This window comes from Molossus molossus, unplaced genomic scaffold (assembly GCF_014108415.1).
Source record: "Molossus molossus isolate mMolMol1 unplaced genomic scaffold, mMolMol1.p scaffold_m16_p_1, whole genome shotgun sequence".
NCBI classification, from domain to species: domain Eukaryota; kingdom Metazoa; phylum Chordata; class Mammalia; order Chiroptera; family Molossidae; genus Molossus; species Molossus molossus.
The window spans coordinates 213390231-213407406 of NW_023425344.1; the positions used below are offsets into that span (position 1 = coordinate 213390231).

At 38.7% G+C, this 17176-nt stretch overlaps 1 protein-coding gene across 4 annotated transcripts in view; it reads left to right on the forward strand.

Moving 5' to 3' along the window:
- The window catches only part of ARID4A (AT-rich interaction domain 4A), a 61984-nt gene extending 46450 nt beyond the window's left edge, over positions 1–15534 (forward strand). For all 4 annotated transcript variants that reach the window (XM_036241966.1, XM_036241973.1, XM_036241959.1 and 1 more), the window contains 6 exons: positions 855–996; positions 3275–4408; positions 4665–4769; positions 9706–9912; positions 10538–10684; positions 15218–15534. In XM_036241966.1, the coding sequence (XP_036097859.1) occupies positions 855–996; positions 3275–4408; positions 4665–4769; positions 9706–9912; positions 10538–10684; positions 15218–15321 (1839 nt within the window). In that variant the 3' untranslated portion in view covers positions 15322–15534. The remainder of the gene's footprint in view (positions 1–854; positions 997–3274; positions 4409–4664; positions 4770–9705; positions 9913–10537; positions 10685–15217) is intronic.
- The last annotated feature ends 1642 nt before the right edge of the window (positions 15535–17176 follow it).

Consider the following 17176-nt stretch of genomic DNA (forward strand, 5'->3'; position numbering starts at 1 on the left):
CTAAGGCATAAGCTTTAAACTCAAAATGTCTATAGCAGCTATACAGAAAAAGGCTCAAGTCGGACTGATAGTGACCAATAAAAGGACATGTTCCTTATTGAGAGAGGGTGGAACTAACCCCTCTGCAGTGGGATTCAGTCAGGGTTGCCAGATTTTAGGGTTTTCAACACAGTATTTTTTAGAATGTGAAATCTGACTTTTTTAAAATCCTCACCTGAGGATATGTTTTCATTGATTTTTTTAGGGAGATGGGGGAAGGGGAGATAGAGAAACATTGATCTGTTGCCACCTGAATGCATCCCAACTGGGTATTGAGTCTGCAACCTAAGTATGTGCCCTGACCAGGAGTTGAACTGCAACCTTTTTAGGGTACAGGACGATGCTCCAACCAACTGTGCCACCTGGCAAGGGCTGCAATCTGATTTTTAAATGTTGGAAGCTAATATTAAACTTCAAATACACATAGCTGCTGGCCAGCCAGCTGTATCCTCATCCACACCCTCAATTTTCAGTCTTTGCTGTAGAGATTCACCTAGTGTTTTGTCTATTTTATGGTAGATATCTTTCTTTTCCTCAGGGAATAGTAAGGAACAAGGGGGGGGAGGGGCGTGCTGAGTAGTTGTATAGCTTTCAAATGCACTGACTCTGACCTTCACAATATAATTGCAGTGTTACATATTGTAGGCCATCATATTCATATAAGTGTTAAGTATGTTAAAAGACTGTTTTTTATTTTTCTCTAAGTACAGATTAGGAATTGACATATAAAATATCTAAACTTATAGTTTTCCTTGGAGAAGTAGACTGGTTTCCCTAAGGAATGGGCTCTTCTCATATATTTTGTTGTTATCCAGAATAAAGAAGACAGTGAAAAAGATGAAAGGAGGGATGAGGAGAGACAGAAGTCAAAACGAGGACGACCTCCTTTAAAATCTACCCTTTCGTCACACATGCCGTATGGTTTGTCTAAGGCTCCAAACAGTGAAGGAAAATCAGGTACCAGAAGTGCTTGCAGCAATATGGCAGACGGCTCACCTCTGTCAAAGGGAATGGAAAGTGCTCAATTTTGAGGATCACAGATTTAAAAAAAAAAAAAAAACAATATAAAAAAATCAGTTGTATTAGAGTCATGTAGATTTTTAATCTCATATATAATTTAAACTAAAATTCGCTTTGAAGAAAATATGTTAATATACCATGATTACTTAAAACTTAAATTTTTCATTACTTTTCATTACTTTTCTTGTCAGTTTCATAGAAATATTCTATTTTTTTTTTTTTTTATCCTCACCTGAGGATATTTTTCCATTTTTTGTACAGATAGAGTGGGAGGGAGAGCAAGGAAGGGAGAGACAGACAGAAACATCGACGTGAAGGGACACATCGAGTGGCTGCCACCCGCACAACCAACCAGGGCCGGGGACAAACTGCAACCGAAGTACGTGCCCTTAGCGGGAACCGAACCCAGGTCTCTCCGGACCGCAGGCCGACGCTCTAACCGCTGAGCCAAACTGGCCAGGGCAGAAATATTCTATTTTAATAGAGGATGAGTTGACAAGCTATGCATCCTACTGTGTCTGCACTGTCCTTCAGAGCATGCACCAGTATCTCCTACAATTCAGTGCTGTCCCCTAGGATCTTTCAACAAAGCTGAGACCCTATTGTTCAAAGAGCACAATCGAATGTGGTACAGACATGTTTTGTGATGAATATAGGTGAACATATTTTATGCTGCTTTTACCCTTTTCACCTTTGTATGTTTTCCCATATCATTTAAGAAATGTTAAGTAGTTACCTTTTCTATAAAAATTTCCCTCCCCACAGATTGCCATTAGTCTGTAGGATGCTCATGAGCAAATTAGGAAAGCATTCCTCCTCCTTTTTACTGCCATCTGCTGGAATGTTGTCATATTACACAAATGCTAGATGTCCACAAAGTGAAAGATGCCTCTTAGATGGCATGCCCTTGTACAGTGTACAACCTACAAAACTATACACAGTAGTCTTACTAAACTATATATAAAAGTTCTTTTTTAACATGAGAACAGATGAATTCTAAATTCTGTATGTAGTAAAATCACGAAATGAAACTATGTACCTTTCCATTTACAAAATACATTGAAGTTTACCCTTTTGAAAATTTTTATATATAAGCACCATGTGGGCAGAATTTTTATATTTTACAGCTCCTATATAGTCTTAAACCCCTACTTTATTTTATTATTATTATTATTTTTTTAATCCTCTTCTGAGGATATTTTTTCATTTATCTTCAGATAGAGCGGGAGGGAGGGAGAGAGAAAGAGAGAAACATTGATATGATAGAGACACACTGATTGGTTGCCACCCGCATGACCACAACTGGGGCCGGGGACTGCAACGGACGTACGTGCCTTTGGTTGGAATTGAACCAGGAACTCTTTGGTCCGCGTGCTGAAGCTCTAACCACTGGCAAAACTGGATGAGGCAATCCCTACTTTATTTATAAACTATTGTGACTTAAAAAGAATGGTTTTTTTTGTCTCTTAATCAGAAGAATATTTAAGTTATGAGAATTCATATTGCTTATTTTGTATATCTCCTTCTTTCCAGAATTACTTTAAGTAGAATGTCAGGTTCCTAAGGACACAAAATGGCTGTCACATTTATTAATCACTACCTACTCGATTTCTGATTAAACCACTTTATAACTTTATATCTCAGTACTAGCCCTTTGATTTTTCTAAGGAGTGTCATAGTTTGAATATGATACTAGTGAAAATTTCAAAAGACCTCTTTTACAGACTTAAGACAGTAATATTTTCTATGTAATGCATTTTTACATGGAGTTTCACTTGAAATCCTCCACCCCACACATTTTTGGCACAAGTGTATGATTTATTTTTTATTATTATTTTTTATCCTCACCCAAGAACATTTTTGCATTTATCTTCAGATAGAGGAGGAGGGAGAGAGGGAGGAACAGAGAGAGAAACATCGACGTGAGAGAGACATATCGGTCGTGCCACTCACACAACCTCAACCGGGGTCGGGGACAAACTGCAACCGAGGTACATGCCCTTAGTGGGAACCGAACCCGGGACTCTGTGGTCCGCAGACCGACGCTCTAACCGCCAAACCGGCCAGGCGTATGATTTATTTTATACCAGAAATTCTTATAGGGAGGTATTCAGAGGTACATGATTAAGAGTTGTATTTGTCTTTGGCAGAATTTTTATTACAAAATTACATTGGGTATTTAGAAACCTTCCTAATATAGTATTTCCTCTTGCAGAGTCTTGTTCATCTGATAGTGAAACAGAAGACCTTTTAGAAAAGAATTTGATGAATGAAGAACTTTCTCCTGAAACTAAAGAAGAACTAGAAAAAAATGAGAATTTAAATGACGATAAACTCGATGAAGAAAATCCAAAGATTGCTGCACATGTGTTAAAGGAAAATGATAGGACTCAAATGCAGCCTTTAGAGACCTTGAAGTTAGATGTTGGAGAGAATGAACAAATAGTGCAGATTTTTGGAAATAAAGTGGAACAAATAGAAGAAGTTAAGAAAGAGGCAGAAAAATCCCCTAAAGGAAAGGGAAGACGAAGCAAGACAAAAGATCTTTCTTTAGAAATTATAAAGATTTCTTCATTTTGCCAAGATGAAGCCGGAAATGAACCTCATATAGAAACTCACAGTCTAGAATTTCCTTCACTAGATGGTAAAAACTTTTCTGCTACCGAAGAGGAAATTGACCAGTGTGCAAAAGAAAAAAAGTTGAAACGGAAAATACTGGGACAGTCATCACCAGAGAAAAAAATAAGAATTGAGAATGGAATGGAAATGACAAACAGCATATCTCAAGAAAGGACCAGTGATTGTGTGGCATCTGAGGGAATGAAAAACTTAAGTTTCGAACAACACTTGGAAATAGAAAATGAAGGAATGCCATCATTAATAGCAGAGTCAAACCAATGCATTCAAGAACTGACTAGTGAGAAATTTGACAGTCCAGCTGAAGAAACTGTAAATACTCCACTGAAAGAAGAAGAGGATGCAATGCCTCTTATTGGGCCCGAAACCTTGGTTTGCCATGAAGTAGATTTGGATGATCTGGATGAAAAGGACAAGACCAGTATTGAGGATGTAGTAGTTGAAAGCTCAGAGTCTAACTCTCTTGTTTCTATTCCACCCTCCCTACCTCCTGTAGTACAGCATAACTTTTCAGTAGCGTCACCACTTACTCTCAGTCAAGATGAGTCTCGAAGTATAAAAAGTGAGAGTGACATAACCATTGAAGTTGATAGTATTGCTGAAGAATCCCAAGAAGGTCTCTGTGAGAGGGAATCGGCAAATGGGTTTGAAGGCAGTGTTGCCTCTGGTACCTGTAGTATAATTGTTCAAGAACGAGAAAGCAGAGAAAAGGGTAAGGACTTTATGGGGGAAAAATTAGGCTTTATAGTAAAACCAAATAGTAGTAAATTAAGAGTTTTAGGAACTCTTGATCATCTGTTAAGAACTTTTCCTTCCTGCCTCCCTTCCCTCCTTTCCTTTTTCTGTCCTTCCTTTCTCTCTCTGTCCCTTCCCCCTACTCTTTTTATAAATGCATATATAGAAATTCATGTAGAGTAGACAAGTGAATAAAAATACTTGCTATTGACTTCAAGATATTCTTTTTTCAGGTCAGAAAAGGTCAAGCGATGGAAATAGTGGATTATTGGCAAAAAAGCAAAAGCGTACCCCAAAGCGAACAAGTACTATAGCCAAAAATGAAAAGAATGGAACAGGTTGGTGCTTTTCAATGCTGGATTTAGTACAGTGTTAAAATTTTCAGCCGTTTATTGGCTTGATCATTTGTCATTTTTAAAATAAAGTTGGTTTATTGTGTTTTGAAATAGCAGTTTTCCCATTAAGTTTTCATCTGAGGTGCTTGTCAGTTTTATTCAGATATAGGTTAGCTGTGATTATTTTTTATGCCTATTTCTGGTACTTTTTATTTAAAGCAGTTTAATCATAGAGTAACATATATGGGAAACTTGAATAAAAGAAAAACAATAGCCTGGCCGGTGTGGCTCAGTGGATTGAGCTTCCTCCATAGACTGAGGGTCCCGGTTTGATTCCTAGTCAGGGCACATGCCTGGTAGCAGGCAGCCAACTGATATTTCTCACATAGATGTTTCTTTCTCTCCCTCGTATCTAAAAAAATCAATGAAAACATATATTAAAAAAAAGAAAAACAACATTTGCTGTAGTGGTACAAGCCCATTAAGTTTACATTTCTAAATGGAATGTTTTTCTTAAATCTAAAAAAGCTGGTTTCTAAATGGTATGGTAATTTTAAAACATGGGGAAGTAAAATTCTTAATTTAAAAAAAAAAGAAAAGTGCCCTGGCCAGTTTGGCTCAGCGGTTAGAGCGTCGGCCTGCGGTCCGGAGAGACCTGGGTTCGGTTCCCGCTAAGGGCACGTACTTCGGTTGCAGTTTGTCCCCGACCCTGGTTGGTCATGCGGGTGGCAGCCACTCGATGTGTCCCTTTCACATCGATGTTTCTCTCTCTCTCCTGCTTTATCTGAACAAAGAATGAAAACGTGTCCTCGGATGAGGATAAAAAATAAAAAATAAAAAAAAAAGAAAAGTAAATTAATATGGATAACATGAAAAACAGACTCTGGTATAATAAGGAATAAAATTAAGTCATAGAATATAGTAGAAATAAACATAGTGGATTTTGACAAATTAAAGTTTTACCATCAAAACCAGCCTTCATACAAGTCTGAAAGGGAAACTCTGGGTTATCATACATACATGTGCCGAAGAAGGAGCATATAATTTATATAAGATAAAAGGCATTTCAGGTTCTCAGTAGCCATATGTGGCTGGGCAATATAGGACTAAAGTATAGAGAAAGAGGGATGGGAGATGAGACTAGAAAAGAAGAAGGAATTACAAAGGGCAAATGAGTAATTTACAGTGGATGAGACTGGCAGACACCACCTTTAGTCAGATGATCAAAGTGAACACCATCAAAAATGGGACAAATTGAAGTCATGTACCACCTGATACAGTGCAAGAAGAACAGCATAGTAGCCCTGGCTGGTTTGGCTCAGCGGTTGGAGCGTCAGCCTGCGGTACAGAGAGACCCGGGTTCGGTTCCCGCTAAGGGCATGTACCTCGGTTGCAGTTTGTCCCTGGCCCTGGTTGGTCGTGTGGGTGGCAGGCACTCGATGTGTCCCTCACATCGATGTTTCTCTCTCTCTCTCTTCCTCTCTCTCCCTCCCGCTCTAACTGAACAAAAAAAAGGAAAAATGTCCTCGGGTGAGGATTTAAAAAAAACACAAAAACAGCATAGTAGCATGTCTGTGATTTCCTCTCAAAGATGCATATAACCTGAATGTAATCTTGAGAAGACATCAATAAATTCAAAATGAAGGATATTTTATAAAATAACTGGCCTGAAATTTTTTTTTTTATCCTCACCCAACGACATTTTTCCATTTTTTGTTCAGAGGGTGGGAGGGAGAGATAGAGAGAAACATTGATGTGAAAGGGACACATCGAGTGGTTGCCACCCGCACGACCCAACCAAGTCCGGGGACAAACTGCAACTGAGGTACATGCCCTTAGTGGGAACTGAACCTGGGTCTCTCTGGACCGCAGGCTGACGCTCTAACCACTGAGCAAACCGGCCAGGGGTTGTTTTTTTTTAATTTTTAAAAAATTATCAAGGTCAAGAAAATCCAAGAACTGTTGCAGATTGAAGGAGACTTATGAGAAGTGACAGCTAAATGCAGTATATGATTCTCACCTGGATCCTACTGCTGTTAAAGGACATGATTGGGTCAAGTAGAGAAACTTGTTGTGGGATCAGTGGATTAGATGATAACAATATATTTGTGTTAATTTCCTGATTTTGATGGTTGTATTATGGTTCTGTAGGAGTGTGGTTTTCAAAACAAATTTGTTGCTACTCTTTCCTTCAAGAGACAAAGCCTAATTTCTTCCCCTTGAGTGTGAGCTGAATTTAGTGACTCACTTCTAACCAAGTGGAAGTGCTAGGATACGACTTAGGAGAATAAGTCATAAAAGGCACCGCACATTCCTCCTTGCTTTCCCTTGGATCACTTACTCTGGGAGAAATTAGCTGTCACATCATGAGGACACTCAAGCAAGCAGACTAGGAAGAGGCCCGGGTTGTGAGGAACTAAGCATATCCTGCCAACAGTGAGCAAAAAACCAGGCCGCCTGACCACAGCCGTGTGAGTCACCTTGGAAGCATATCCTTGGCTCCAGTCAAGTCTTCAGAGACCACAGCTAAGAGCTTGACTGCAGCCTCACTAGATCTCCTGAGCCAGACCACAGCCAAGCTGCTCCCAGCCTGACCCTCTTACACCGTGTGAGATAGTCAGCATTTGTAGATTTAAACTAAGATTCGGGCTAATTTGTAGGTAACTAACACAGGAGAATGTTCTTGTTTATAAGAAATAAGCACTAAAATACTCCAGGATGGTAGGGCAACTTACCTTCAAATGGATCAGAACAACATTTTTTTAGCAACTGTCATAACTTTTTTGTAAATTTGAAGATTGTCTCAAAAATTTTAAAAGATTAAAAAGGAAGGAAGAAAGGAGATGGATCAGTTTTACTTTTTGGAAATAATCCTTGGTTAACTAAGGCAGTGAAAGAAGGAATGAATTAAGGTTATTTGGGAAATAAAATCACTAGAACTCAGTTATTATTCATCATGAGGAATTGGTTAACTGATGGAACACAGAAATATCAGCAGGTTGTTGGAAGAGTAATTTAGGGATTGTTGAGTTGAGGTACCCGGTATTAGGAAAATTGGGACCTGGAGCTTAGACGAAAGTCTGTTTTTAGAAGATAATTGTAAAAGGAGTGCAAGACAATGAGATTGCTATGCGAGAGTAAAAGGAGGAGAAAAAGTAAAGTACAGCACAGGAAATACAGTCAATTATGTTGTAATAACGATGTATGGTGCCAGGTGGGTGCTGGAAATATCCCGGGGAACACTGTAATTTATATGATTGTCTAACCACTATGCTGTACACCTGAAACTAATACAAAATAATATTGAATGTAAACTGTAATTGAAGAAAAAGAAGAAAAAGGACCAGAAGTAGAATTATGTGGGATATCTCTTTATATGGGATAGCCAGAAAGACTAAAGTAGGAACTGATGGGAGAGCAATGAAAATCAGTAAATACTAGTGTGTTTGAATAAGAAAGGAGTTTCAAATGCTATAGAATATTCAATAGGATAAAATATGTAGTCATTGAGTTTGGCATTTGGGACCCTAACAATAGCACAGTGATGTGATCAGGTGTGGAAATCAGGATAACAAAGAATTTCTTTGAAGAAATGTTGACCCTGCAGAGAAGGAAAGAGGTACCAGCTAAAGGGGAAGGTTTTCTTTCCTTCCCTTCCTCTCTCTGAGGGTAGGAAACACCTAAGCATGTTGGTAGACTCTGAGAAAAGAAGTTGAAGGTAAAAGAAGATGGTTAATTGACATTAGGAATTTCAGAGGAGCTGGAAGTAGATGGTTTTAAGAGTATATCTCTGAAGAGAATAGTTTGCCTACAAACAGTTTCTTCTTTTTGAGGCAAAAAAAGTAGGGGCAGTAAGGACAGATACGGGGGAGGGGGGTGCTGGGAAACTGAGTGTGTAACACTCAGCTTTTACCTTTTCAATAGAAAGCAAGGTTTGCTGTTGGAAGTAGCATATAGAGCTTGAAAAACATAAAATTGAGAGAGAATTCTAATTTGTTATTAAGTGAAAACCAAAAGCACATCTCTAAGTACAAATCTGGTGAGGAGGGATGTAGAGTTGCAAACAAATATATGCTCACATTTTATTATGCATATGTTACATTTTATTATACATATGTTAAAGACCGTATATACATCATTATCTTTTTTTGTGCTTCTTCATATATATAGTTTTGGTCCTCTTTGGGGTAGTTTTTATGTTTTGTTTTAACATAAACGGGGCAAGACTGTATATTATTTTATAACCTGGCTTTTTCATTGACCTGTATAGGATATTTTGCTATTTTTACTCTTTAAAAATTTTTTTTTAGCTTTTTTAATGTTTTTATTGATTTTAGAGAGAGAACATTGATGTCAGAAAGAATCATCACTTAGCTGCCTCCCGTACGCACCTTGACCAGAGATGGAACGCAAAACCTGGGCATGTGCTCTGACTGGCAATCGAACCTGCAACCTCTTGGTGCATGGGACGAGCCACACCAACCAGGGCTATTTTTGTTCTTATGAAGTCTCGTTCATTCTTTTTTTAAAGTATTTTTTATTGATTTTTAGAGAGAGAGGAAAGGGAGAGGGAGAGAAAGAGAAACATCGATGTGAGAGCACATTGATTGGCTGCCTTCTGCACGTCCCCTACCAGGGATCAAATCTGCAACCTGGGCCCTGACTGGGAATTGAACCTTCGACCTTTTGGTGCATGGGATGACAACCAATTGAGCCATATGAGCCAGGGCTAGGATATCATTTTTAACCATTTCCCCATTGTTAGGCATTTAGATTTTCTTTTCTTTCTTTCTTTTTTTTTTTTTTACCGTTAAAAACTTTGCACATTGTGCATTTATTTCTGTAGGATACCAAAAAATGTAGTTGCTGGTTCTGTTGCATATTGATATTTGAGATTTTTAAAATTTATAATCTCTGACTCAATTTTTTCTTATTATAGGACAAAGCAGTGATAGTGAAGACCTTCCTGTCATAGACAATTCAAGTAAATGTACCCCAGTAAAGCATCTTAATGTGTCTAAGCCACAAAAGCTCGCACGATCTCCTGCAAGAATATCCCCTCACATCAAAGATGGAGAAAAAGATAAACACAGAGAAAAACATCTGAATTCATCCCCGAGGACATACAAGTGGAGCTTTCAACTCAGTAAGAAGCTTCTAGAATACCCAAATGCATATTGTAAAATGGTATACACCTTAAAATGTCAAAATGAGGAGTAATGATTAGCAGATTCATTTATCTAGGTTTCCAAATACTGTCTTATCAGTAACCATCAACCATCATTTGTTATCTTAAATACAAATCCATGTCTTTTCATAATCTTAAGTTGATAAATAATTCAGTGGAGGAAAATTCCAATTATGAAATGAGACATGTATGATTTACGTAAATCGATGAAACTGAAACACCCTTTTTAGTATTGACAATAAGAAATAACTAAATGAGGAAGCCATCAGTATAAAGAAACTATTTGGATAAATAACTACAGTTGCAGACCAGAGTTGCTGTGTGTTGATGTTTTCTTATGTATTTTTTCTATCATTTAATACATCAAGTAATATTTAGTATGGAAATATTGGGATATAGAGAGAAATCTTATTCCTGAATTTGATTAATGTCTTCCCTATTTATAGAGCCTTACTAGCTTAATATGATGGGTTTTAATAAACTAAAAGCTTTTGATGATTTATGAGTTGTACTTCTGATAGAACTGCCATATTTTTTCTGAAAGAATTATTTTAAAATCCTAATTATTATTTTTCCCTTTTAGATGAATTAGATAATATGAACAGTACAGAGAGGATCTCTTTTCTCCAAGAAAAACTACAGGAAATCAGAAAATATTATATGTCTTTGAAGTCTGAAGTTGCAACCATCGACAGGAGGAGGAAAAGATTAAAAAAGAAAGACAGAGAAGGTAATTCTATTATAATTTTTCCCCTGTATTTTCCAGTATATATTCTATCATTTTAGAAGATTTAGGTTTGTCATTCCTTGAATATAGTATACATTTATTAATTGTTGTATTTTTTTCTTTGTTGCTATTGAAGTGAGTCAACAACTGAATTAATCAGAATGAGACTTGAAAGAGACTATGAACTGTTTAACAAAATGTGATTTTACTAAATGTGGTGGGTTCTCGAGAGCTGCTTAGCTCTGAATTCACTCTTCGCTCAGTATTTATAGGCTGCCTGTTAATAGGCAACATATCTGTTATTATGAGGTTCACCAAAATGAATAGGCATATGGTTTATCCTCAAGGAGATCATCATGTTGGGATCATAAGTCATTTCCTAAGCAACTGCTGTATGAGGTAGTTCAGGTGAACAACATTAATGCATACATACCATGTGCCAGGCCCTCTTCCACGTGGTGGGAGTATGGAGATGAATGAGAATCCAAACTTTTATCTCAAAAATATTAATGTCTAGGGGGACAGTTTTGACAATAAGAAATAACTAAGTTATTTAAGGCCCCAGGAGTGATATTAACAAGCATAGGAGTTGGTAGAAGGAGAGATTGCTTTGGAGTAATCATGGAGAGAGAGTAGAATCTGACCTAGACCTTAAAAATGTGTAGGATTGCCCTGGCCAGATGGTTCAGTTGGTTGAAGCATTGTCCCATACACCAAAAAGGTTGCAGTTCGATTCCTGGTCAGAGCACATATACCTAGGTTGCGGGTTTGATCCCTGGCTGGGGTCATGGGAGGCAACTGTTCAGTATTTCTCTACCCCCCCCCTTCCTCTCTCTCTAAAATCATTTAATAAAAAACATCTTCAGGTGAGGTGTAGGATTAACTTCTAGTTAAATGTTGACATGTTCATATTTACTCTATCTCCAATCCCCACTAAAATAATAGTAAAGAAAATCAAAAGCCCCATACCCACAAGTACAAGAGAATGGGACAGCAGACTGTGACACATAAGAAGTATCAATAGCCCTGGCCGGTTTGGCTCAGCGGTTAGTGCGTCCACCTGCGGTCCGGAGAGACCTGGGTTCAGTTCCCGCTAAGGGCATATACCTCGGTTGCAGTTTGTCCCCGGCTCTGGTTGGTCGTGCGGGTGGCAGCCACTCGATGTGTCCCTTTCACATCGATGTTTCCCTCTCTCTCCCTTCCTCTCTCTCCCTCCCACTCTATCTGTACAAAAAAATGGAAAAATGTCCTCGGGTGGTGAGGATAAAAAAAAAAAAAAAAAGAAGAAGTATCAATAGCCCTGGCCAATTTGGCTCAGCAGTTAGTGTGTCAGCCCGACCAAAGAGTCTCGTGGTACCTTGGTTGTGGTTTGGTCCCAGGCCTGGTCAGGGTCGTGTGGGAGCCAACCAATCAATGTGTCTCTCTCACATCGATGTTTCTCTCTCTCTCTCCCTCATACTATATCTGAAGATAACTGGAAAAAATATCCTTGGGTGAGGTTTTTTTTTTTTAAGTGTCAACAGCTTGTCTTTTGGAAGCTGAAGAGCAGATAAACTAACTGTAACTGCTGTAGCAGACAGGAAATGCTAAAACCTAAGCCTGTTCTTGCAGTGGGACAAAACTAGAAGCAAGCCCGTTCCTACCACATCACCCCAGAAAAGCTCTGAAGGCAGGGTAGGGAGTAGGGCTAAAAAATGGAGATTGGTTGAAAATGGAAGGAGAAATTGGATCCCTTTGTCCCGCCCTGTGCAGCAAGCTACCTTTTCTCACAACACCATTAGAAAATAGGAAATTAACTTTTTTTGGTGGTAAAGGGCTCACCAGCCATCGGTGAAGGTGAGGGTTAAGTGCTATACCAAAAATAATGATCCTGAATAAGTTTGCAGATCTGAATGGGGAGACTCCCAACCTTTCTCCAACCAAAGATCTTATCCTCTTGGCTCCCTGAAAGCTATCGACCAGGCTTATGCTCATTCTTGGGAGAAGATGGAAGGATTCCTCTGGAGAAACTGGACAACCCAAGAGAAATGGTCTAACATAGATACCAACATTTGGAGGTTCCGGAACCAAAAAGCAAGATCCTTGCCAATCATTACACGTGCAGTGCCCATCACTGGGAAGCCCTGCACACTCATGCAGAGCTTCCAGTTAGCTTTTCTCTTAAATGTGGATATAAGTTTCACACAACCAAAACAATTCTTTTATTACAGTCTCCTTCCCTTTTTTGTTCTCTTAGTTTTTTGTAGTGTGAAGTGAGTTACTAAAGTGATACTTCTGTCATGCATGTTAGAATTTGTAATGATGAGTTATTGTCATATTGGTAGTACACACAGTCTGAGAGAGACATACTTAAACAAAAATGAAACTTCAAAGACAATAGGAACAACTGGGCAAAGATGAGCAGCTTTAAAAAGAAAGAGAAGAGCCCTGGCCAGTTTGGCTCAGCGTTTAGAGCATCGGCCTGCGGACCAGAGAGACCCGGGTTCGGTTCCCGCTAAGGGCATGTACCTTGGTTGCAGTTTGTCCCCGGCCCTGGTTGGTCGTGCGGGTGGCAGCCACTCGATGTGTCCCTTTCACGTCAATGTTTCTCTCTCTCTCTTCCTCTCTCTCTCCCTCCCTCCCTCCCACTCTATCTGAACAAAAAATGGAAAAATGTCCTTGGGTGAGGATAAAAAAAGAGAGAAGATAAAGATCACTAAAAAATGGCAAAGCACCTCATGCTTAGAGCAATCTTTAATCCATGTTGTGTTTTTCTAATCACACACCGACACTGCCATCCTGATCCCCATGGTTCTAATACCTGACCTAGAAAACTATTGTTGCTTATAGGAATGTGTGTCCATCAAGTGTATTGGGGCAGGATAGTGATAGGAGGCCAACGATTAGTTGGTTATAGGAAATTCTCTGAGATAAGTGAATCTCTTAGGTCCTGTAACCCAGAGATAAAACGGGAATCTGGCCCTGGCTGGTGTGGCTTAGTTGGATGAGCGTTGTCCCATGCACTGAAAGGTTGCAGGTTTGATTCCCAGTTAGGGAATATACCCAGGTTTGGGGTTTGATCCCCAGTCATGTACAGGAGGCAGCTAATTGATATTTCTCTCTCTCCCTCTTCCTCCTCTTTTTTCTCCCTCTCCCTCCCCTTTTCTCTCTCTCTAAAGCCAATAAAAGCATACATAAAAAAAAACCCTGGCTGGTGTGGCTCAGTGAATTGAGCCTCATCTCATGGACTGAGGGGTCCTAGTTTGATTCCCAGTCAGGGCACATGCCCTGGTTATGGGCTCCATCCCCAGTGGAGGGCGTGCACGAGGCAGCCAATTAGTTTTTCTCACATTGATATTTCTCTCTCTGTCTCTCTAAAAAAATCAATAAAAAACATACTTTAAAAAGACCCATAGGAATCTTATATAGTGAGAATCTATCTCTGGTTGATCTTGTTTCTGATTTGAGGTAAAGTGAATTCCTTCCAGTGATCTTTTAAGTAGAGGTTTAAGAGTTTATGTCTCAGGCCTTGGTCAGGTATCTAAATGGTTAGAGCATCATCCCAATATGCCAAGGTTGTGGGTCGGATCTCCAGTCAGGGCACATACATACAAGAACCAACCAATAGCCCTGGCCAGTTTTGCCCAGTGGTTAGAATGTTGGCCTGTGACCGAAGGAAGGGTCCTGGGTTTGATTCCCAGTCAAGGGCATGTGCCTGGGTTGCAGGTTTGATCCCTGGCCCTGGTGGGGGTTGTGCAGGAGGCAACCAATTGATGTCTCTCTCTCTCCCTCCCTTCCACTCTAAAAAGCAATGGAAAAATATCCCAGGTGAGGACTGAAAAAAAAGAAGCAACCAATGAATGCATTAGAAAGTAGAACAACAGCCCTGGCCGGTTTGGCTCAGCAGTTTGAGCGTCGGCCTGCGGTCCAGAGAGACCCAGGTTTGGTTCCTGCTAAGGGCACGTAACTCGGTTGCAGTTTGTCCCCGACCCTGGTTGGGCCCTGTGGGAGGCAGCCACTCCATGTGTCCTTTTGACCTCTCTCTCTCTCTCTCTCTCTCTCTCTCTCTCTCCTTCCCACTCTATCTGAACAAAAAATGGGGAACTGTCCTTGAGTGAGGAAAAAAAATAAATTAAAATTTTTTTTAAAAAGTGGAACAACAAATCAATGTTCTCTCTCTCTCTCTCTCTCTCTCTCTCTCTCTCTCTCTCTCTCTCTCTCTCTCTCTCTCTCTCCTTTCCCCTCTCTCTCTAAAAATCAATCAATAAATGAAAAATTAGGTCCTGGGAGTCTTGGGCTTAAAAGAGAGAGAGAGAGTTTATGTCTCTCTAGTCTTTAAATTTTATAGTGCATTTTTTGAACAGAGTTAGTTACTTTACTGACCAGAGACTGATTCTGCACATTTGAGCCAAAAAAGTTTTGCTGACAGTTTGTTATTCCTACATGCAGCATTTAAGACTATTAAAGTGAATAAAGTTAAGAATTTCTAACTTGCCAGTGGCCAGGTCTCTTTGCATCCTAGTTTTTGAGTCTAATATAGTTGTTTTGCTCCCACAGTGTCTCACGCAGGAGCTTCCATGTCATCTGCTTCGTCAGACACTGGAATGAGTCCCTCGTCGTCATCTCCCCCCCAGAATGTACTTGCTGTGGAGTGCAGGTGATACTCGTTTTCTCTGCCTTCTCAGCAGCTTGCTGCCATGGACATAAATCCCCGGCCCCTGAAGACAACCACAGAAAGCACTCAACTGGTTTGACATTGCTAAGTATATCCTGTTGACTCTTCCAGGCTGGATTGTATCTATTCCCTTCTTTTCTTTTTTCTGTTGCAAAAAATAACTGAAAGTTAGGCAGCCTGACATATTTGTCATAATTTTTCCTCAATTTAAAAAAAAATTTTTTTTGTGAAGATAGAAAAAGGGCACTTAGCAAATATGAATTTGTATAATAAAGCTTTCAGGTATTACAAGAATCATAGACAGGCAAGTGCACATGATAAACATCAAAATATTACCCAGCTGACTAGTTACTGCTGCACTTTCACTAAGATGTGTTGACACTTGGTGAGTAGGGGGTTTATGTTTGTGGGTTTTTTTTGTTTGTTTTTTTTAATTGTTGTTTTTGTTATTTTTTATTTTTGTGGAAGCACTTGCTATTTAGAACTGCCAAAGTATATGTTCAGCAGTGTGCCCAGGTTTAAAGATGTAAATGGGACAAAATAAGTTGTGAAAGGAAGTGTAGTTGACTGAAAACTACAGTTGTAATAAGTCTTCCACTTTTTATAGTATTTTTGAGCACACAATTATGCAAATATTTTAATGTTTATTAATGTTTACAGTGGAATTGTGAATAAGTTTTCAGTGGACTATCTTATCCCTTGACAAAAATATTTTGTCTTTTTTCTATGTAATTTCAGAGTTTTTATTTTGTTACAAAAAGACAAAAATGAAATATATAACAACAATGAAGTTATTTAACAAGATTTCTAAAGCTGAAAATTTTGTGTAAAATAAGGTATTATCTTGCAACTTGTTAAATATATTTATTCAGACATTGGATGTTGTATTTTTATGTATTTTTTAAAATATTAATAAAATTGAAAAAAAGAAAATTCTAGGTTAATTCACTCTTTGGATGACAGTAGCTCTCAGCTGTCCCTTTGCAGGAGGTTGCACCCCGCAGCTCTGCCTGTGTTGAAGGGAGTCTCTCAGTCCTTCAAACAGTATGAACTATACATGGGCATCTGGATCATTAAAGTATGTCCTCCTTTAGAAACTTTGGCAGTCCTAGTATTTAAACTGTTTTGAGGATCAAATTTTTGGTTGCCCTTAAGATACTTTGTCACAGTTTTTATGTTTGCTATACTGCCGAATGAATTTATATCTCCCAAAGTTGAGATGCAACAACTAAGTAAAACAATTATGTATGCTATGTCTGTGAATTGTTCCACAGGCTGATACATTTTGTAAATAATTCTTCCAAAATCATGTATTTAAAGCAGTTTTGCCATATACATTATGTAAAAAAGTGATTTTTTAAAATCGGTTTTTAAATTCATGTTTGTACATTGAAAGGGGTTTTTTTTAAACCTCCTTTTCTGTGTTTAATATGCTGTAGAGTAATAACCTAGATGCTCTAGACTGTATATCAGGATCTGATTTACAAGAACAAAGTCAGAGCCAAACACTAGTGATGGCATAGCATTACTAAAATCATTGTTTCTCAGTTCCATTTTACCACGTTGTGAGCTTGTGATTCAGATTCCTTCCATTTTCGCAGAGAATTAAAAACGAAAAAGTACTCTTGTAAAATGCACTTCTCTGTCTTTTCTTTGCAAAGCAGAAGTATTTCAATGTAAAATAAAAATAGAGCTCAGTGGGCAGTATTAATAAAGGCCATGTTTTAAACATAGGCTTTATATATTTAGTTTTCATTTAAGTGATTGTTGTTTTCCTAAGTGCCAGTAACTTACAGTTGGAAAATCAGACTTCATAAAACAGCATATTCAATATATTCTTC